At 34.2% G+C, this 24,209-nt stretch overlaps 1 protein-coding gene across 2 annotated transcripts in view; it reads left to right on the forward strand.

Annotated features, from left to right (window-relative positions):
- The window catches only part of LOC120633255 (thrombospondin type-1 domain-containing protein 4-like), a 186,528-nt gene that overhangs the window by 75,901 nt on the left and 86,418 nt on the right, over positions 1-24,209 (forward strand). For both annotated transcript variants that reach the window (XM_039903421.1, XM_039903420.1), the window contains 4 exons: positions 10,536-10,599; positions 13,454-13,596; positions 22,626-22,758; positions 23,168-23,270. In XM_039903421.1, coding sequence (XP_039759355.1) covers positions 10,536-10,599; positions 13,454-13,596; positions 22,626-22,758; positions 23,168-23,270 — 443 coding nt within the window. The remainder of the gene's footprint in view (positions 1-10,535; positions 10,600-13,453; positions 13,597-22,625; positions 22,759-23,167; positions 23,271-24,209) is intronic.

Raw genomic sequence — 24,209 nt, forward strand, 5'->3', positions numbered from 1 at the left:
GATGAACATGAATGGTTTGTGCGTTATATGTATGGTATGAGTAAATGTTTATATTGTTCTTCACAAAAATATTCATCGGCCATCTTAGTACCTACCTCTAACTCAAGCTACGCTTACTTTAGAGAGTGATGTGTGTATTATCGTAGTATGTTTATTATTATTAATATATTGGCAGGTCTACTGTCCTTTTCATAGTGTATCCCGTAGAAAGGGAGAACACCAATTAGAGCTGACAGTTGAGTTTAGTTTACAGGTTTGTGTATTATAAATCTATTTTACCTAAATATTATTATTTAGGTAAAATAGAAACGGCCCATTGGCGCAGGTTGCAGCGACCCTGCTTTTTGAGTAAAGGCCATGGGTACGAATCCCACAGCTGGCAAATGTGTGTGTGATGAACATGAATGTTTTTCAGTGTATGGGTGTTTATCTGTATATTATAAGTTTTTATGTATAATATTCATAGAAATATTCACTAGTTAGGTATACAAAAGATCAATAATTTTCGTGTCGTTAACTGCCTGACCAAAGTGGATTAAGTTTAAAATAAGCCTAAAATGGAAGTGATCGTAAATACACTAAACTGCAACGCAATCAAGGCACCGGAATTTAGAAGGAAATTATAATAAATCTTAACTTTAATTGCTGACCATCTTTAGAAAATGCAATCACACCTAACAATTTGTTATACAACTACATGCCCTCTCAGATCCCGTTAATCCAAGTTAATAAGTACAAATTGTATATAAAAGTACACATGCACGGAGAAAACTGGAAAAGATTTTTTTTCAGCATTGCTACCGAAGTTTCATACGTACGTTTCAAAGAAACAAAAGCTGCTTGAAAAATAATACGAACCGGAAGACAGGCACGTTAAATAACAGTTTGTATTAAGAGTAATCCTCTAGTACATTACACATATTAATGTCTTTCTTCACCCTTGTTAACTTTCCAGGTTGTGGAGGTAGACATTTGTAAATTAAGTCATTTGTATACAAAACAGCAAACAGTTAAATTTACGATGAAATAACCTTTGACCTGTTACTGTAGTAGACTGTTAAACTTAAATTTACAACTGGTCTTGGACCTTGATCATGGCTGTTAATTTATTTAGTGCGACGTGATGTTGTCATCAACTTAGATCTGATTCTCTCTGATTTTGATTCTGATAATCGAACTTTATTTGGTTTTGAAGAGGACGATGAATTGTTTTTGGGTTAGAAGGTGGAACTTCTCAATAGAAAATCATTGTGATACATTAGTAAACAATATACTTTGGACTATTCCTTTTTACTCTTATCATCATAATAACCCGTTGCCAGACAAATACAAGGCACGGGTACAAAGAGAAGTATTTAGTCCATCACGCTGGCCCATGAGTGTGAAGAACTCTTAATCGTGCGGGTTTCCTCACGATATTTTATTGCTTTAAACGCACATAAAAATTAAAGGTGCATGCTGGGATTCCAACTCGGCCCCTGGAAAGTGTAGCCGAAGTTCTAACCACTAGGCTATGACTGCTGTTTACTCATATTAGATGGATATCGGTTTTATACATACCTAATGAAAATGATTGTAGAGCAAGGTACGTTATAAAATACTTTTTTCTTTCAATTGTCTTATAATGTAAACTATCCTTTCATTGCTTTTAAGGGCAAAGAAGGTACATTTTAAAAATAGAATAAAAACAAGTGCATAAAGTTAATAAAAACAAATAAAATATAAAGTGCTTTTCCTTATGAATGTTTGTTTTTATTATTTTTTTATATTTTTAAAAACATAGTTTATACTACCAAAGATTTTTTATATTATAATAAAAGTGAGAAAAAATAGACTATACGTGAATACATATATATTATACTACTGAATCTACTCTATATTCAAGGCCTAAATTAGGTGTCCACATTGTTTTGGCATTGTTTAGTCATAAAATTATGCAAAAGTATTTATTTTCGTTGAAGATAAAGATAATGATTTTGTTGAAACCAACAAAACCCTAAAATTAATCATTATCATCGACAAAATACCGCAGATTAGATAAGAGAACTTTCTAAGATCTGTAAATAGTGTTCATTTTCGAGATGAGCTCCGTCCATGAATATTTATGACGGCTGCTTGGCGCAGTGGGCAGCGACCCTGCTCTCTGAGTCCAAGGCCGTGGGTTCGATTCCCACTACTGGTAAATGTTTGTGTGATGAGCATGAATGTTTTTCAGTGTGTGTTCTAAGTATTTATGTATATTATTCATTAAACTATTCATCAGTCATCTAAGTACCCATAACACAAGCTACGCTTACTTTGGGACTAGATGGCGATGTGTGTATTGTCGTAGTATATTTATCTCTATAATGCCTCTATTTACCTCTAACTGTACACGTAACTTACAAAACAAAAACATAATCATTAACACAAATAAAAAATGTAATTCCTGCCTCATAGTCATAACCATCATTCGTGGTTGTATAACAAATCGAATTCAGTTTTCATCACTATAAATCCATGAGTTAAAATCTCAAATATGAGAGCCAAATCAGGTCCGTCTTTCATTTGGGCGCAATAAGCCCGTGATCTCATTCCGATCCAGAAGCTGTGATTTATCGTCAGATTACTCCGCCAGTGACGCAAGAGACCACCCGCCCATGACTGACACTCCTTGGTGATGCGAACTGCTACCTATGGCTGACCGCACATTGGTTACTTTCGCTTGAGCAACCTATCGCTGAAGCGAACACCTTCTTTTTAAAAGCAAAACGTATGTTTTATGAAATTTTGTTCAAACAAACTTTAAAAAGTATATAATTGCAAAAAGGTTTGTTTGAAGGTATATTAAATAGTAGTTGTTGCCGGCGACTCCGTTGGCATTCAATAACGTATTTCATTCGAATAACGGATTCAAATTCTCCCGGAATTAAAAGTAACCTATTCGTTATTACAAATTATAATCCATCTCTGTGCCAATTTTCATCCAGATCAGTAACAAGTAACTATCATCAATTCAAATTTTCGTACCTATTTATAAAAGTGTGCATGTTATATGAGATTTACATTACTTCGATTAAAAATATACGGGATATTTTCCACTTATTCCAAATATTATAAATGTGAGATGTATTTTAAACAATTAATTTAGCTTTCCTATTTTAAGACATAACTTTTAATTGGTTCAGCGAATGATTAGCTGCCGAATACGAAAGTGCTAGATTTAGTTTTGCCAAAAAATATACCTCGCAGGAAAATTAGCAGCGTAAGTGACTTGATCGATCGCGCACGCAACTGTATCTAAACGCGACAAAAAGTTCTACTTTTAAACGCTAATGCGCAAGAAAATCGTAACCCATGTTCGATCAGTGTTACGCTTCATAGTCCAAATGATACATTCTTTATAAGCTGCCGATCTGAACACACGATACGATTATTGAATGTGTGTTTGAACATGTTGACCACGGAAATTAGCAATAAATCAGAGACACGCCTGATTTAACTTTGTGAAACCAATTGTTCCAAGATACCATTAAAATGTATTGTTATCATAGAATAAAAATAGCAAGCATTCATTACCTTTAACGAATTATAAGGGCGTGCACACACGAGCATAGTTATGGCATTGATGTGGAATATATTATAACGGTATAAATATAAATAGATATACCTATATGAGTTTAAGTATTATCTATGGACAAAATGAATGATATTAAAATAAATAAAAAGAAAACCGTTATTATATAAGACTACTTTTTAAAATGACTGTTTACATTTTCTTAATGACTAACTTGCTCTTTTTCGCTATCTTAAACTCTGTCTATGCAAAGAAAGTGAAATCTGTTCTGTAAAATAGGGACAAACAAAAAATGTAATTATTTATAAAAGTCGTAATAAACATACGCTAATAAGCCCATTATCTTCGAATATTATGGTTTCCTGTCATGTATGCTATAATTCGGATAATATTTGCATAAGGCAGTCGTTGGTCGTTATCTGTAAATAATATTAAACGTGTAGGTGCTTATACCTAATAGGTTTAAGAACTGGAAAAATTCCTTCATCGATTTCAATCACGATGCAATTAATCAATGTCATTGCGAATTAGATAAGTATCTAAACACTTCTATTAACGATCTGTAACAGGAAGTAAATAATATTATTTTACGTTTTTTTAACAATAAAATAGTATTAGCTGATAGTATTACGATTTGAGTTGGATCGTTTTGTCGTGTTAAAGTTTTGCCTTAAGTAAATGTGCCAACCCTAAGTAATATTGTTCTAACAGACCGATTTGTCGTAACGTGTAAAGAAGACTTGACATGTCCTATTTTTATAAACGCCAGTGCGAACAGAAATATGCCGTCACTGTAAACATGATCGCAATCACATCAATGTCAACACGATTTAAGTGTAAATGAAATGAAACAGAGAATTTATTTTTATATAGGAAACTTAGTAAATGTAGGTAGAAGTTTGATTTTGATACTGAGAAACTTTTAGATGATGTAGAAATATTCGATTTGAAACGTTATATTTTTTAAATAACTAACAGAATAGTCATGTAATTTGTATTAATTAATCCTAGGCTAGGTATTTCAAGGTACATGAGGTTGTCTTAAAAAAACTACGTCAATAGAAAGTATTCTTCTAAGCCTAATGATTAATTTTAATTTTTAAATAGTTTTCTTGTGGCATCCTCTTGTTTTAGTTATAATTTACTGATCAAGTAGGTACTCGTAGATACAAAAATGAATGTTAAAATGTAAAATGTAAATAGTTGATGATGGAAAAGTGCAACTGCTGAGTTTCTTGCCGGCTTTTTCTCGGTAGAATCTGCCTTCCGAACCGGTGGTAGAGTCACTACAAACAGACAGACTTGACGTTTCAAAAGTGCTTGTATTAGGCCTACTTAAAATAAATTAATTTTGAACTTTGAAGTAGATCTACAGGGCAATACTTCGCAGTTTGTGTGCAAGGAACAAGTATTACAAAGTTATGCCTTGTGTCGATCAACCTGTGTGTGTCTTAGGTGCTAAGTTCTGAACACAGCAATGCTACGCTAATAAGAATGGCCGTAGTATTTACCCGGCCGAGCTATGTCACAAAAAGCTCTACTGCCACTTCCGTTAGATTACGATTGTTTCAGACTGAAATCCCATTATGACTGAATAAAGGAATTTCTACAGGTAGAAGAAGTTTTTGCTTAGTTAAATAGTTTTTGAGTTTTTCCATTATGTAAATATACAGAATAAAAGATAAATCGCAGTTTAGTTACTTAAAAAAAAAAACATGCAATACACAACGGCAGTGAACCTGCCTTCGTGTTTATTTTATGTAACCATACAGAAACATTTTTATATTAATAAAAATCAACATTTAAAGTTACTTTTATAATATCAAGATATGATATTTTTACAAGTAGCGAGTATTGAAAGCCCGTAGTAAAATTTAAATATATGATATATAAACGTAAGTATTGAACTTTTTATGTAGGCAAAGTACATGCCTCGAATTAAGTTCTTTTTTTCTTTTGTTTTTCAAATGTTTGATTGTAATATGTCAATTACAAATCCTTACAATGAATTACGTTTAATTTTAAACAATAAATCAATTAAATTTGATTGTATACTAAATACAGAGATGAACAACTACTGTCACGTCTCCCACATCAAATAGGTTGTTAAATAAAGCTTATAATATAATTATGTACCTACTTACTAGTCATTATAATAGCACTCAGTATTGATATCGTATTCAAAGGCGGAAGGATGAATGGATCGCTATTGTCAATGCATTTGCATAATAGGTATAAGTGTGAATTAGAATACGATGCAGAATTGTTAATGGAAATCGGATCGTTATATTATTTGAGTGGACTATTTGTATAACCTACGAAGGTTAATCTTATTACGAAGTATAATCTTCACACACTTTTGAACACACATTATGGAGAAATCCCTGGTATGCAGGTTTAAAAACCGTGAAGGTTAAAGCAATTGATATTTTAATTGAATGAAACACACATTCAAAAATTCAAAATCCATTTATTTCAAGTAGGCCTAATATAAGCACATTTGAAACGTCAAGTCTGTCTGTGTGTAGTGACTCTACCACCGGTTCGGAAGGCAGATTCTACCGAGAAGAAGACGGCAAGACAAGGTTACATTTTACATTTCAAAATTCATTTTTCTATCTTGTGAGAGATGAAAGCGGAGCCGGATGCTTCCAAGCAACCTTGTCATTAAGAAATTCATCAATTGTATAATAACCTCGCTGTAATAAATGTGTTTTAACACATTCTTTAAACTTATGCATTGGTAGGTCCAAAATTACCTTAGGAATCATATTATAAAAGCGTATACTCAGTCCCACAAATGACTTCTGCACCTTTCGCAGACGATATGCAGATGTCACTAATTTATGACCATTTCTTGTAAGTCGACTGTTTATATCCACTTTTTGTTTATAAAGACTAATATGTTGTCTTACAAATACTATATTGTTATAAATATATTGTGAGGCTACCGTAAGGATACTTATTTCTTTAAATTTTTCACGGAGGGATTCACGTGATTTAAGTTTATATATTGACCGCACAGCTCTTTCTTCAATATGAATATAGTTTCAATATCACACATACCTAATTCGAACTCCCAAAAAAAGTAAAGACGAAGTCCCACCTATCTATGCTTATTACCTAAGTTATAGTATTATGCTTTTATTTTCATGTTTTGTTAGTAGTAGTACCTAGACCTTTTTTGACAGAACTCGTCCGTTATAGTACCTACTAACGTCTTGCTTATTTCTGCCGCAAAGCAGCATTTCTTTGTTCCGGTCTGAAGGGCGTATTTGTCTTTGTAACCACAGTCACACGAGGCTTAACACTAACGCCTCAGGATACGGGGCGACACTTTGGAAGACGCTTTCCATGCATGTCCTGCGAGGTGTTGATCTGTTTATACGCGATGGTTTCCAACTTACTCAATTCTTCAATCGTTATTGGTATATCAATTAAAACTTAAAAATAAATAAATAAATAAATATACTACGAAAATACACACATCGCCATCTAGCCCCTAGGTAAGCGTAGCTTGTGTTATGGGTACTAATATGACTGATGAATTATTTTTATGAATAACATACATAAATACTTAGAATATACATATAAACACCCAGACACTGAAAAACATTCATGCTCATCACACAAACATTATCCAGTAGTGGGACTCGAACCCACGGCCTTGAGCTCAGAAAGCAGGGTCGCTACAAACTGCGCCAATCGGCCGTTGGAAGCCAAGGCCAAGGGAGAGTTGATGTTTTAGCTCTCTAACAAACTAATATATGATTAGAAGCTCGAGCTTTCAAATAATTATAATTATCTTTTATTGACAAAAATCTTCAGCTCTCCAGGATCTCATAAACCGCCGCAGTGCACGACTGTGGGCTCATAAGGGAATAAAAATCCGTTGCTGCATGAATCCATTGCTGTATGAAACACGGATTGCTCACAATCCTTTATTATACTTCGTAGGTACATCATCTTTCAATAAATAGAAAACTAGTGGAATCTACACTGTTTAACTCACAATAAGACGAAAACTGTTACGTGTATGGTTACTTAAGAGAATAAATATGAATAAAAATCGGTCCCTTTAACCTATATTTTTCAGACGCTATTGCGCCATACTCATCGTAAAAATATTCGTATGAGGACACAAATTAATATATCATTCATATCTCGAATAGGTAAGGACTGGCGCACATTGATTTATCGGGATCATATTTTTTTCTATTTTAATTCTTACAAGTAAGTAAGAAATGTGATACTAACTATTATTATATATGCAAAAGTTTGTTTGTTTGTTTATTCAGGCCCTAACTAAGCAACGAATCTACTTGGTTTTTGTCATATTGTTAAGTAGTTAAAAATACGGAGAGTAACATTGGCTACTTTTTGTAGCGGGATAACAAACGTTTCCTAATAATAAACCATTATGAACTGGATGAAGAAAGATGATGATAAAATATTTGCACCGTTATTTGTCATGCACTTTTATAAAGGGAGGGGGCCGCCATTAATTATACAATGTATACTTATTTTACAACCGGTCTTAGAAGTAAACGAGTGGCCCTAAGATCGTATCTATCACTTAGTATGCATGGCGCCAGCTATCGGCGGCATAAAGAACACGCGTGAGTGTGACGGAAATTATAATCGATGCAATAAACATGTGACACGGATTAGCCCTTTGTTGCTTATCATCAATATTCTTTGCTCTAACGACCTAACTGAAGCTTTTCCGCGTCGCTTTGTATCTTTTTGCTACAGCTTTCCATTATCATATCTAGAGTCACCATCGTCTACCCAATGTTTCACATCACCTGGCGTCTTCTGTCATAGTAAACAAGTAAATACAGCTTCGATGCCAACACTCCGTTTCAATATAGTAGGTTAGTAGACAGATAAATGAATGTCAGTCTTTGGATCAATATACCCAGAGGAGCGCTACTGCCAAGCAATTTTGCGTAAGCAAAGACTACCGAACAAATACAGAAGCATGAAGCCTTTGATCTCTTAGTTAATGCCGACCTCATCATGACAGTGTCATTATAGTATATAGGGATCTCTTACTTCTGATTCCATGGTTTTTTCCTCGCTTAGCATTTTCCGTACGATTGTTTTGAGATGCGTTTTCTAAGTTGCTAACAACAAAAGATATCGCAGAGAAGCACTGACTCGTCATCGTATAACAATTATTTTCTCTAAAAAAATTGTTTTTATTGGGATCGATTGGTAATTTAATCCGAACCAAGTTACTAAAAGAATCTATTACCTGGAGTCGTCGGCTTAACATACAATCCTAAGCATTATGATAACTTCAGAAGTAGATCATCTGGTAACGGAGTTAAGGTACAGACTAAAGTTGTCATCAGACTTACATTATAATATAAGAACCTTTATTTTTACAAGTCTTCCTTTTCAAATTATTATAATATTGATTTTTGAAGAGCCTTCATAAACAAAAGGCATCTTTAAATGTCTTGAACAAAACTTATTAATTCCTGATCCGTTTGATCGACAAGGAGTTACAATTACCATATGCGTTGGCTTAAGTCAAATAACGGTTTCCTTATGGCAGCTAAAATTAGTTAATTGCTTATCTCTCTTGAACTTCATCTCCTGAAACATAATACGAACTTAGTGTGATTGACAGAAGCCCACATATGAATCATTATTTTATGTTAATAAGAAGACCTTTTCTAAGGAGAAATTTAATTTGTATCCGACCGACCACGGCAGTTAGTATAGCTTATAGTTTCATCTATATTATGTTTGTTTATATACTCAAGCCATGATATTCTGATGTCAAGGCAACTCTGAGATTTGTATAAATACTTACGTTCCTGATTAGCTGTTAAAATCTATCGCCCGCTTTTTGACAGAAGCAATCATCTTAGGTTTAAAGACATTTATTCTCAAAAGAAACAGTTTCACTTAAAGAGAAATTAAAATTAACATAAAGTAGTGGAAATATATTATCTAGTTAGTGTGATACAAAACTAGCAGTTTAAACAGCTTTTAGTAGTAAAATAAAGAAAAGGAGGCGCGTTTGTAAAAAAATTAAACAATGCTTTTTTAGATTATTTTAAAATGATTTAAAAGATTTCTCGCAAAAAATCTCTTTGGGTAGACTATAGTAGTGCTCCTTCAACCTGTATACTTTTACTGCCATTAGTTCTAGTATCTTACGATGGTTAATTTATTTGAATATAAACAACTTAAGATGGTGTTTGCGAGAAAGACTAATACCGAAACGAGAGGATTAAACGTTGCGATAATGGCTTTAATAATGAATAAATAATTCTAATCAAACAATAAACACGCAGAAAGTAAAAGAAGGCAGTGAATTTAATTATCTTTTGTAAAAAAATAGAATAATATGCTTTTCAAATGGTATCTTTAAAAGAATATGCAGGTGCTATATATAAATACAAGAAACCTTAGACTGTTTATATAATATCGACAGAGAAGACATCACAGGAATAGCAATATCGGAAGCGATAATTAGGTCTATTCGGTCCAGATGGAACTGAATGCGGTAGAATTCACATCCTTGTCATTATACGCTCCGGAGGCGATCCGGAATTCAATTAGTGCAGTCAGACGTTTTGTAGTTAAACATGTTTAAAGTAAACAGAATGAAATCTATTAATCTATGATCAATAATGTCTTAAAAACAGTCACGAATATGTATAAGGTGTAAATAAAAGTTATTTTATAACTGAAATAGAATAAAATAATTAGTCCAACTTATTATCCTGTCATAAATAGCAAGTTATTTAGTGTACTTTATTAAATATAATTATGTAACCTATAGGCTTTTAAAAAATATATTATTTAAAAAATGCATCAGCTACAGATACATGCGAGTTTCAAGTTCTACAAATCCTTTTGAAACGATGTTTTCCCAAAGCTCTGACTCCAACTGAGCAAATAATGTATGACACATAAGATCCCCATTTAGACAAAGCGTTCGTTATTATTGTTTCAGATTCATCGCGGTGTGTCTGAAATCACTAATATACGCACAAACAAGTACAGAAGTTGGATTACAAGTAAGTACCATTTTTGTTAATTTTTTTGAATAAGTTGATTTCACGCCAAGATTTTATTATAAATGGCTTAAAAATACAGAATATAGAAAAAAATAAGTCAAAATAATGCAATCACTTTGACAGATTGAATCCTTTGTTTGTAATTACATAACACTTGGTTTAAAAATACTGGAAGTTGCGAATCAAATGTCAATATTATATATATCATCTGACCAGGTTTTTTTATCTGTAAAATTGGGCATCTTTAACACAACTTGATGTAGGTTTTGTGGCTCAGAATAAATATTTGTACCTATTTACTGTGCTTAGTATTGTTACTCAGACTGTAAGAAAGTACTTTAAGCCGGTTGCCGTATACCTAAGAAATATTATAATTTGAACCAAAGTTGAAATTTGAAAAATGAAAAGATATCAGTGGTAGCTTAGGATAATAATCATTTAGATTCGATTACATATGGAAAGATAGACAAAACTATTGAGTATAAAAACGAACAACTTACAAATTTTCCAATATAAATTTTAAAGATAATCTCCATAATTGATTGAACACCATACACGGCGGTTGAAGGTCCCAAAATTGGATTTGTTTTGAACATACATGTTTAACGGAATTATTATGCTTGTTTTGAATGCAGCATTCTACAGTTACTCTTCAGGGTCGCATATTACAGTGGCACAATCGCTTAATCTCACTTGTTTGTGGAATCGCTAAGCGGAGCATTATAATTGCATACATAACCTATTACAAATACATTAAGAATAACTTGAAATAATGATTTTTTTGACGATAATATCTTCTTATTGACTTTAAGTATTCCTTTACACGTGAACGTAATAAAGGTGGATGAGTATTATAAAAACAGATGGCTTAAAATAACAGTTTATCATGAAATTTTGTATGCTTATGCAAATAAATATTCTGTGTGCCATAAACATATTCTGTGTAACATAAAACTTAGTACAAAACACATAATACTTACATAATACTTTGATGACATAGACAGCCTTTTGCATTTTTAAGAATTAGTAAGTTACTTATCAAACAAGTAACAACATTAATAACATCCTACAGCCGATTAACTCAGTGGACAGCGACCCTGATTTCTGAGTCTAAGACTGTGGGTTCGATCCCACAACTGGAAAATGTTTGTTTGACGAATGTTAATGTTTTCCAGTGTCTACGTATTAATGTGTATATTAAAGGTATTTATGTGTATTATATTCATCAACTTTCTTAGTTCACATAACACAAGCCACGCTTACTTTGGGGCTAGATGGCGATGTGCGTATTGTCATAATATATTTATTTATTTACTAAACATCTCAGTAATGTGTTGTAGGTACACAAGCGGCTCATGACCGTGACATGAGGAAATCACTGCAAAATACTTATATCTCATCATCAGCATTTCATCGTCAAAATCGCTATCATGATGAAAATAGAGTGCATCTTCTATATAAAGGAGTCAATTGGCCAAAAACATTGTTTCACATCCTTTCCTTTTTAACTGACCTTTTTACCTACACAAAACACATTACAACATAGTAGTGCCCTCATTGTCGAATGTCAGTTGTTTGTTGATTTGCTAAGCGGAATACTTTACTTACGTCAATGACCCATCAATGAAGTGCCCAATCAATAGAAATAGCCTGGACAATCAAACTGTAGTTTTTTATGACCTCGGTATGTATATTGCTTTTTTATTAATTAATAGGAGAATCGCTAGGTGCCTGAACGAGGACATTTTTATTGAGTACACGTAATTAATGTTCATATAAATGTTTACTTCTGTGATCGGCTGCGATTTCGTCGATAAGTATGTGTATTTATTAGTTCTATGTGTATCTTTAGTTCTATATCGGCTGAATTCTTGTATAATATCTCATGTCATATGTATTTACTTTTCATTATGTCTTGGTGCAATCCTGTATAACAAAAATACTTCGGAAAGAGATTCAGATATACACAAATTCTCTACTTAACACAAAAGTCGCATACAAATGTATGCTACTTTCTATCCGTCCTATTTTCTGGGTTTCCTTTTTAAAATAGTTTTATTACTTGTGGTAGTATCAATATAGTTTGATTTAGGATATGTGTATCTAAAATTGAACAGACACTTATATTTTGCATTGTTATTTATATGTGATTTTTTATTAAAATACCACCAGATAATTTGGAGTTATAAGCGAGTTATAAGCATCAGCTATCTGAATAAGTATGCTTAAGTTGATAAATCATCTATTGATTAACATAATAAATAAATAAATAAATAAATATATTACGACAATACACACATCGCCATCGAGCCCCAAAGTAAGCGTAGCTTGTGTTATAGGTACTAAGATGACTGTTGAATATTTTTTTAAATAATTGACATAAATACTTAGAATATACATATAAACACCCAGACACTGAAAAACATTCAAGCTCAACACACGAACATTTTCCAGTTGTGGGAATCAAACCAACGGCCTTGGACTAAGAAAGCAGGATCGCTGCAAACTGCGCCAATCGGCCGTAAATAATAATATTTACGTTAATGTTCCCTGTTCAATAACCATTAGTAGATTATATCAAAGCTTCTTCAAATATATTACCTACAGTAGATAAATAACCCCCTTCATTCAGCTTGTCCCCACATTTAACAGACATCCACCAAAAGAGTAAGTTTAGAAGATTGTTGTTAAAGAGGTAGTACCACCATGATGCAGAGTGGAAGGTTTGGAAGTATTTTAACAAGCCAATGATTATTAAGATGCTTTAGAACAGTTAGACTGAATGTCAAATAATTCGATGAAATAGTAAAAGTTGAAAACTTTTAGTAAAATCTCGTAATGCATGTGATTTCAGCAACCTCACACGACGCAAGCATCGCGAACGAATGCAACGACGTATGCGTGGAGCTCCTGGGGTGTCTGGAGTGCTTGCTCACGAACTTGCGGCGGTGGAGTCGCTGTACAGGAGCGGCACTGTCTACCGAGAGATCCCACTAGGTGAGACTCCACAACATCTATACGAATATAGATAGACAGACAACAATTTTTTTTTAATATACTACGACACTACACACATCGCCATCTAGCCCCAAAGTAAGCGGCGCTTGATTTATGGGTACTAAGATGGCTGATGAATATTTCTATGACACTGAAAAACATTCATGTTCATCACACAAACATTTGCCAGTTGTGGGATTCCAACCCACGGCCTTGACTCAGAAAGGTCGCTGCCCACTTATCCAATCTGCCGTCAATTTAACACTATATGTACACATGACTATGTATTAGGAGTTTTAGTAGTGTTACAGTTTTTTGTGATTAAACTCTCACTCTTAGTACTTACGCCATGCTTATCTCCACCACCAAACAGCATTGCTGTGTTTCGATCTAAAGAGCCTGTTTGCTGGCGGTGCAATTATAGGCCCATGAGGCTTAACACTTACGCCTCAAATTGGCGGACACAGAACGTGCTCCGTCCATGTTTTGCAAAATGTTGATCTGTTTATACGTTATGTTTTTCCACTTACCATCAGACAATTTGCTTGGTCCGTAAATTATTAATATAAAACACGAAACGAGTGTGCAAATCAGAGTGCTACATAGTATTTACTATCATCGCAAGGAAACTACAATATGCCTATAATATATAGAAGCATACTGGTATCTTCTGATAACATAAATACATACAAAATTATGTATTCTAAGACATTTGCATTTCTTTAGTTGCCCCTACTCTCTTTTTACCATAATCGCGATATCCTCCTGAGTTATTGAGCTATATCTAAATACTACTTACATTCTTTTACAAAATTTTTTTTTTATAATTTTAGGTAAATATTCATTCATATAAACGTTTAGATAAGTAATTATGATGTGTGAACATTTTCAAATGATACCATAAACATATTATAAATATTAAAATTTTCATTTTATCTCCATTATATTTGATTATGTATAGAAGCCATAACATATCCGAAATATTACATTTTCATTTAAACCAAATCACAATGCCTTATTAAAAAGTACTATAATTTTACTTACAATGCCATTACATTTGCTTATTTAACACGCATCCAATTATATAAAGAAGTCATTATTTTATTTTCTAAATACACAATTTACTCTATAACACAAAAGTTAAAATAATTTTACACGTAATAACCAACCAAAAAAAACAAAAAAATCTTACATCCAGCCGACTTAACTATCAATAACGCCCATCTGAAGCATATACTTGTAGATAATATTAAAATATATCCTTTTCTGGACACCCACTAAAAACCAAATTCGTGTTTGACACGGGAAAACAAACAAGTCAACGCTTGAGGAAGATTAATGTTTTTTTGTTTTCGTTTGATTCATTGTTTGTAGTCTATTGTCTTAATTGTTTCATTATTAGGGCCGGCCGCTACGAGTAAGTGTATTAAGATAAGCGTAGTGATAACGCTTTTTCTTATCTAGTTTCCGATATTTAATAGGCGTTTAATTAAGACGTCGACAAAAAGCTTTTTTTCTGTTTGTTAATAACTGATGGACTCGACCTTGAATCATCATCATTTCAACCAATCGATGTCCACTGCTGGACATAGGTCTTTCGTAGGTCCACAATACCAGTGGCTCCCATCGACTTGCTTGTCATCTGTCCACCTCGTTAGGGGCCGACCTACGCTGCGTTTACCGGTGCGGGTATTTCAGCACCTTAAGACCCCAACGTCCACAGGTTCTCCAAGCTATGTGCCCTATCCAATGCCACTTCAGCTTCGCGACTAGCTGAGCTATGTCGGTAACTGTAGTTCTCCAAAGGATCTCCTCATTTCTGATTTGATCACGTAGAGATACTCCTAGCATAGCTCTCTCCATCGCCCGCTGAGTGACTCTAAGCCTTCTTATGAGGCCCATAGTTAGCGACCATGTCTCAGTTTCGACCTTAAATAGGATTCTTAAATAGTATATTTCAAACTATAACCAGTTAAAATTAACACAAAGTAATCATGATCATTGTCATACACTGAGAGATTTTCACACGCTGCGGTTTGTCCCGCTTTTATCCAGAGAATGTCTCCTTTTATTTCACTTGTCTACGTTGATAGGGTTCTACCAAAAGTAAGCTACCAAGTGCGCGGTCACCATCACTGCTGTAGTATGACTAATTATCCCGAAATACTAATGCCCGTTTCCACTAACGACGAAGAAGGCAATACCAAAATAAGTAACGCGTAATCCAAGGAGATTTCTAGGCATACATTAACCATTCACCAATAGTTACCACCTGAGAGTTGGTGAAACGTTTTTTTTTCTATAGAAATCGCCTAAATCATTTTATTTTAGGCGATGCCTAGGTTCATATACCTAAGATCCATAGAGGTACACATTAAAAAAAAACTCTATGGATAATCTTTTGGTATTGCCTTTTTCATCGTTAGTGGAAACTAGCATAAGTATTTGGCATTATAAATTCCCAAGAGGACATTTCAATACCACTTTTCTATTCTTTTTGTAATTTTTTGTTTCATTATTAAAACTTTCTCTCGTACAAGATAAAATCATTAAACATGTGTTTTTACATTACCAATAAAACAAAAATATACAAGTTAATAGTAAAAGTCAAATAATATAATAAAGTGTTTAAGACCACCACAGTCCATAATTATTTTGTTAGTTTACTTATTTTGCTACTTACTTTGCTACTTTACATATTTAATTAGACTTCTGTTTTGGTATCTCATGTCCTTTTTGAGAATGCTACTTCTATGAAAAGTTTCGCAATTAAGTGTCAGTACAAAATCTAATGTGTATCTCCAGGATGAATAAACGGACTGCGCCAAACTTTTTGATTAGTTTATGGTTGAGCGGAATGTAAGTACGTAATAAATAAACAGATACACAATCGCATTTTTAATATTAGTTTGAATCGAAATCAAATTTAAGTATGGTGAAAATTCTTTAAAACGTTCTTTCTTAATTCCTACTCTTCAAACATGTATGTAGAGATAGGCACAAAGTTCAATTGGTCAGCCCTGCAATGAGACCCAGGCGCATTGATCATAGATCACAATGATATCTAATGATACGGCGCGTGATCTACAAAGGGCCTGTGCCCACCGCGGGAGAGCCATCTATTTGCACCCTACTATCGGTTCTCGAAGATCGAGTAGACAAACTTTTTAATTTTGGCTGTATTTCAAGGTTTTACTTATTGTGTAATTACAACCTTAAAACATTTTTTTGTACTCTTAATAATAATTTATCTCTCTGTTTTTTTAAAAACTGGAATTATCAAATAAACTTTTTGATCTGTCTTATATTACGACCTACCCGACCATTTGAACGATCAAGTCAAACTCAAAACTTTCAGACTTCCTTATACTTTATTTTTCGCTTTATATATGGAAGAGCTTTCATACTTTTTAATACAAAAAAAAAAAACATCTTATACGTCTAAATTTTTTACTACAGAAATTTATGCTATGATTTTATTTTTCTTACTAAAATATTGCGAAGACATTCGAATGAAAATGATAAATCTAATATAAATAGAGTAAGAAATTGATAGTAGGGGCAATCAAACTGAACTCAGTATGAGGGACGACACAGCCAGTCTTTGTGTTCGAGATATCATAATTTACCAGCAACATCTGTATTGAAAAATAAATACCAACTAATTTAAAATTTAGTGCGTAAGATTTTTTTTTTTTTGAGGACGCGTTTTATGTTCACGTAAGTTTTATTGGATGTATAATTTACGGTGAGTTTTTCTTTAAGTTCGAATATTACGTGGAGTTTTCTTTTAATTATATAGCTATTTACTCTTTTAGCTATATCTGATTTGCTTTTCTGCCCCATATAAAATATGGTTTTTGGTTGTAGGTACTTAATATTCGTCCTATATTTTTACTCTATCTATCTATGTATATCTTGTAATAAATCTATCACTCATAGTTTATTAGTTTATTAGTAATTGAGACACTTTTCGGAGTTGTTTTAATTAAATTACAGAATATTATTGTTATCTTTGATAAGAAACAGACAATAAGAGACGTTGATAGTGAAAAAAAGTTTAATGGCAATGGGCTTTAAGGGGTTCTTTTAATTACAACACAAAATAATATTACCGAAGATAAGAAAAAGAAAATTAGAGACGACGTCATTAGATTTATTGCAAACCTAATCACAGTTGCTTTTAACAAGCGATTGTTTGACGATCAAAGATGACCAGCGATAAATTCCTTATCCGGCCTTTTCTAGGTTAACCACTTCCAAATTAGTATATATCATCGCATCAGTTGGGATTGTAAGCAATCGCAAACATTGCATGTAGCTTAAAGGTTTTATTTTGGAAAGCTACTAAAACCCAAACATATTTTTTAAAAAAATGGGAAATTTTATATGAGCTCAACTAATACACGGTTTTTGACAATTACCTAAGGGATTTACAATACAAAAATGTTCCTTACTAGCTGTTGCCTGCGCCTATATCCGCGTTTCTTTTAGTTTTTTTTTAAATCCCAAAATAACTGTGACTTTCCTGGGAAAGAAATAATCCTATATTCAGGAATCCTCCAGGAATTTCAAATTTTGTGAAAATTTGGCCAAGTTTAGTTCAGCCACGGAAAAACAGCAAAAGAATCAACGGGATTCACATAACTTAACATTTCTTCAAGTAATGATTTCATTCTTTCTATAGTAAGTAAATGAGTAAGTGGGCCAGAAGAAAAGTAAGTAAGTGAAGATTTGTCAACTTCCGGGGCGCAGTGATGGCCCTATAATCTTATAAAAGGCGGGCCTGGGCTCGATCACCGGACCAAATTAAGAATTTATATTTCTAAATATTCTCTGGTCTCGAATGTAGCAGTGGCGTGCACTTCATATATGCACAAAAGCTCTGCATACCCTAAAATGTTTGTATAACTCATTAATGCGAAAGATTATTCCATTGTATGGCATCTGCCTTCTTTATGCATACCCTGGTCAAAAACCCTGTGCACGCCACTGTTTCGTAGTGGTAAGGTATCATCTTACCAACAAAGACCGTTCCGTTAAGAAACCGATTTAGGGTATGGGTTAAGTATAACTTGCGTACACATAACAGCTTAGCCCGTTAGCATCTCAGGTCAGATCTTAACTTACGAGTACCATCAGGTGAGATTGCAGTTCAGGGCTAACTTTTTATTATTTATAGTACTTTTAATACAGCCACTAAATTTTAAAGTCAAATATGGTGTATAGCACATCGAGTGTTATACAGAAATAACTTGCCCAGTTTCTTACAATTTTGACTGTGCATCTGGGAACCATTCATTAGAGGTTTCGCCATCAGAACCAATCATTACAAGTCAAAAGGCTTTACATGTGACCCTGGACGCCCTTTTTACGTACCAACATACCAAATTAAGGTAATATTCATCGGAATACGGAACAAGCTCGTATGAGATACAACTTACAACTATTTACGGCCGCATCTTTTGATTGACGCCTACAATAATTTATGGCCCTTTCGCTAATGTACGATTGTTATCTTTTTGTTTGCTAAGGTTTTCGAATTTTTGTACGTGAATGTGTGGGATCATTAGAGATTGCGCTGAGTCAGTGTGTATCGTTTTAATCTATGTTCGAACGTCGTGTTAACAAGGCAACGTAGTGTGGTAATAAATTTGATGAGATGTTTTTTAGAGTTCCATACCCGAAGGGTAAAACGGTACTATTACTTAGCCACGTGTCTGTCTATCTGTCCGTGTGTTACCAGGCTATATCTCATAAACTGTCATAGTTGCACAGTTTAAATTTTCACACATGATGCATTTTTTTGCCGCTGTAACAACAATACAATAATGTCAGGAAGGAAAATCTACTTGTCACTTTTTATTGAAGGTCACATATTGTTGAATTTTCATACTCGAAGCAAATTACGTCCAATTCCATCTCCAATTAAACAAGAAGTTTAGATTCGTCGTCAATACTGAATTATGTTAATCATTCTGCTGTATTATTTCTAAAGGCAGAACTGAGATTATTTCCTATATTATATTAGAAATTAAATATTCTAAATAGGATTATATCGCATACTTCTAAAATTATTAATTAAGTTTGTAAGGGACAAAAAAAACGTATTTGTAAAAAAAAATTGTATGCATATTATTAACAGTGCTAATGCGGTTTGCATAATTCGATTTGCAGAATTTAATAACCATAACGTGTTTAGGAACATAACATTCTGATTCTCACCAGATGCATTCATCGCTATTGTTTCCAATATTTATAACGCTTCAAACAATATTGTCCATAAAATCGGCTTACCCAAATTGATTCTCACCACAAACAAGCAACCGCTAAACATCGCAGCGATTGATCCGTGGTAAATTGAAATTAGTTTTAACAATCGGTTTTATGATCGGAACCGATCGTTTTGATCATTTTACGATCATTTCATTTGGGGTCATGCGTCATTAGTATTGTAAAATACAAATAAAATTAACGAAACTCAGCATGGTGTACATTTAATGCTGCTTTCATAGCGTCAAAGAGATGTGAATATTTAGTTTAACTATTAGTAAGAATGTACTCGCTTTGTCTAACATAGCTCTTTCCATCGCTCGCTGAGTGACTCTGAGTCTTCTTATCATGCCCATAGTTAGCGACCACGTCTCTGATCCGTAAGTCATCAGTGGCAACACGCACTGTTCGAAGACTTTGGTTTTCAGGCACTGAGGGATTTTGGAGGAAAAGATGTCACGAAGCTTTCCGAACGCTGCCCGTCCGAGTTAGATTAGGCGGTTCACCTCTTTCTCGAAATTGGACCTACCTAATTGGATCGTGTGTCCTAGGTATATGCATTCGTCTACAATTTCGAGTGCAGAGTTCCCGACTATCACGGGTGGAGCGGAACATGAGCGTTAGACATAATTTTCGCCTTGCTCATGTTCATATGTAGGCCCACACTGTAGGTTGAGAAACTCTCCTAAGGTAATTTAGCATCGTATTAAGGTCACCCAGAGTCTCTGCCATTATGACTACATCCTCAGCAAACCGAAGTTGAGTGATGTACTCGCCGTTGATGTTGATGCCAAGCCCGTTCCAATCCAGAAGCTTAAATACGTCCTCCAACGCAGCGGTAAACAGTTTCGGGGATATAACATCCCTCGCTTCAATTTGATCGGCCTCGTAGTCTTGTTTGTGTGTCTGGACTGACATTGTGGTGTTTTCGTACTGTACGTCAACGATGTACTGGTAGTCAATTCGGCATCTCTGCAGAGACCTTAACACAGCATGACATGAATATTTTTATGAATACTATACATAAATAACTATAATATACAGATAACCACCAAACACTAAAATAATAATAAATAAATATACTACGACAATACACACATCGCCATCTAGCCCCAAAGTAAGCGTAGCTTGTGTTATGGGTACTAAGATAGCTGATGAATATTTTTTTATGAATATAATAGGTACACATCAATATAATAGGTACACATAAATACTTATAATATACAGATAAACACCCAGACACTGAAAAACATTCCCAGTTGTGGGAATCGAACCCACGGCCTTGGACTCAGAAAGTAGGGTAAATGCTCACTGCGCCAGTCGACCGTTCGATGATGATCATATAAATATGAAAACTTTAAGGGAGGAAAGCTTCCAAGCACTTCGATTATATACATACATATGTATGTGAAATACTTTATTTGAAAGTGAACAATGGAATGACTACCAAGTTCAAAAAAACGTATCATAGACCAAGTAATTACTGTGGGCGTCTTACTGTGATGTAACAGTTTCATAATATTAATTACTAGACAAAAGTCTTGGCGCCCTGCCGCGGTGGGATCGACCCTGGCGATGGGCTGAAACAATACCTTCGAAATGATATGTAGGTATGATATGCCCTGTACATTCCACGCCAACAGTGCTTAAGAATAAATTCCTAAAAACGTGAATGTGAAATTTTATTCATCATCATCATACGTAGCCTATTAACTTCCACTGGGCATAGCCCTCCTTTGTCATAGGTGAGACAGATTTAGAGCACAAACCCACTACGCTGCTCCAATGCGGTTTGGTGGGCTTTAACGACTGTTATCAATATCATCTTAAATATTAAGAACCGTTAGCTTAACGTGGTCTCCGACAGACCGGGGTTGTCACCGCCTATTTTCTAACTCACGGCATAATTAAACACATAATACCAAACAATTTGTGGTCCGGCCCGGAATTCGAACCTAAGACCTTGTAATCCATAATTGAACGTATTAATCACTAAACCACCGAGGGACAACTAGGAAGAAATTACAGGGGGCTATATTATACTAAATTCTTATTAAATGATATTTGAAATATTATAAGATAATATAGGGTAATATAGGGTAATAGATAAGTAGTATAATATAGGGTATAACGTAAAGTAATATTCTTATAGTTTAAGAACCGTGTACTTATAGAAGTAAACTTACCACACCACATATTACAGAAATTATACAATTTAGTGCAGACGAAGTTGCGCGGGTCAGCTAGTTCCATAAATAAAACAACATATTCTATGTTACTTTCTGTGAATTATTCTATAGACGAAAGGATTTTTCGCCGATTCCATGTTCCCAAACGGTCCTGCATTTCCTCTGAATGTAGTTTCTGTAAAAAAGCACTATTTAAATTAAATTAACACAGTTAACAACTTTTCCACATGTCTGTACTTTAGGGATCTATTTCCATACATAATGTTCAGTTCATTTACATATACCGTACCGAGGGTGTATGAGTAATTTTAATTAAAGTTTAAAAAGCAATGATGACCATGACTCTTGTTATTAATTTGACAACTTTTTAATTAAGTATAGATATCGCCCCATTCGTGTGGTGGTTAGTATGTTCAACTAGAAATCACGAGGATTTGGGTTCGATTTCCAGTGCCTGGAGTTGGGAAGCTTGCGTTTTTCACCCCGTGCGGAGAGTGATCAGTGATTTTACTTTTGCCAAATCCATTTAAAATCCTGAATAGCTAATAAGATCGGTCTAATTTACAGATGGCGACGCAGCAGAAAAAGAAGAAAACTCGGAAGAAGCGCAGATCGCATAAGGCGTGCTCGAAACGCCGGCGTTGTAAACGCACCGGATTGCGCTGGCCTCACTCGCCGCTACCACGAGTGTAACACAGCGGTAAGTACTGATTTGGAGCAGCGATCACAGTATCCTCTAGGCTCTTTATAACTGGCGCTCGAGTTCATAATAGCTAATGAATTAATTTACCGTGGGATAGTGAAAACAAAAAAAATACCCGGCTCTATAAATTGTGGGCTCTTAACCCTCCTTTTATTAGTTTTAAGACAAAAAATTTGGCTACATTATCACCTCGCAGTAATGGAAACATTATATATCTACGAACGCTTCTATGGGGCTGCAACTTGCCAAACGATTTTGGAATTTGAAATTATTTACTTAAAATAAAAGTCTATATGATGCAAAAAGGGGCCATATTTTTGGTCGTAATAAATTTAATACTACACCGACAAGAGCTTATTAAACAAGACCTAATTTCCAATACCTGATGTATGATTTAATTTTTCAGCCATGTCCGGGTCCGGTTCGGGACCCCAGAGCCGAGCAGTGTGCGGTTTACGACCGCAGACCCTTCCGGGGGAGGTTCTACACATGGGCGCCGTATGTCGACGGTCAGTATTATATGAAATTTATAATGAAAACAGAAATTGATTAAAAAACCGATCTTTATTCAATCATAGATCACACCAGTGGCGTGCACTTCATACATGCACAAAAGCACTGCCTACCCTAAAATTTTAATATAAATCGTATAAGAGGGGGATTTTTGCCGTTTTATGTAGTTTTCTTGCAAAAAAAATTCAAAAAATTCAAAATTCATTTATTTCAAGTAGGCCTAATACAAGCACTTTTGAAACGTCAAGTTTGTCCGTGTGTAGTGACTCTACCACCGGTTCGGAAGGCAGATTCTACCGAGAAGAAGCCGGCAAGAAACTCAGCAGTTGCTCTTTTCCAACATCAAAAATTTACATTTTATATTTTAACATTCATTTTTCTATCTTGTAAGAGATGAAAGCGGAGCCGGATGCTTCCAAGCAACCTTGTCATTAAGAAACTCATCAATTGTATAATAACCTCGCTGTAATAAATGTGTTTTAACACATTCTTTAAACTTATGCATTAGTAGGTCCAAAATTACCTTAGGAATCATATTATAAAAGCGTATACTCAATCCCACAAATGACTTCTGCACCTTTCGGAGACGATATGCAGATGTCACTAATTTATGACCATTTCTTGTAAGTCGACTGTTTATATCCACTTTTTGTTTATAAAGACTAATATGTTGTCTTACAAATACTATATTGTTATAAATGTATTGTGAGGCTACCGTAAGTATACCAATTTCTTTAAATTTTTCCCGGAGGGATTCACGTGATTTAAGTTTATATATTGACCGTACAGCTCTTTTCTGCAATATGAATATAGTTTCAATATCAGCAGCTTTGCCCCATAATAAGATCCCGTAAGACATCACACTATGAAAGTACGCGAAGTAAACAAGTCTTGCTGTTTCTACGTCAGTAATCTGTCTAATTTTCCTGACGGCG

Source organism: Pararge aegeria, chromosome 21 (assembly GCF_905163445.1).
Source record: "Pararge aegeria chromosome 21, ilParAegt1.1, whole genome shotgun sequence".
NCBI classification, from domain to species: domain Eukaryota; kingdom Metazoa; phylum Arthropoda; class Insecta; order Lepidoptera; family Nymphalidae; genus Pararge; species Pararge aegeria.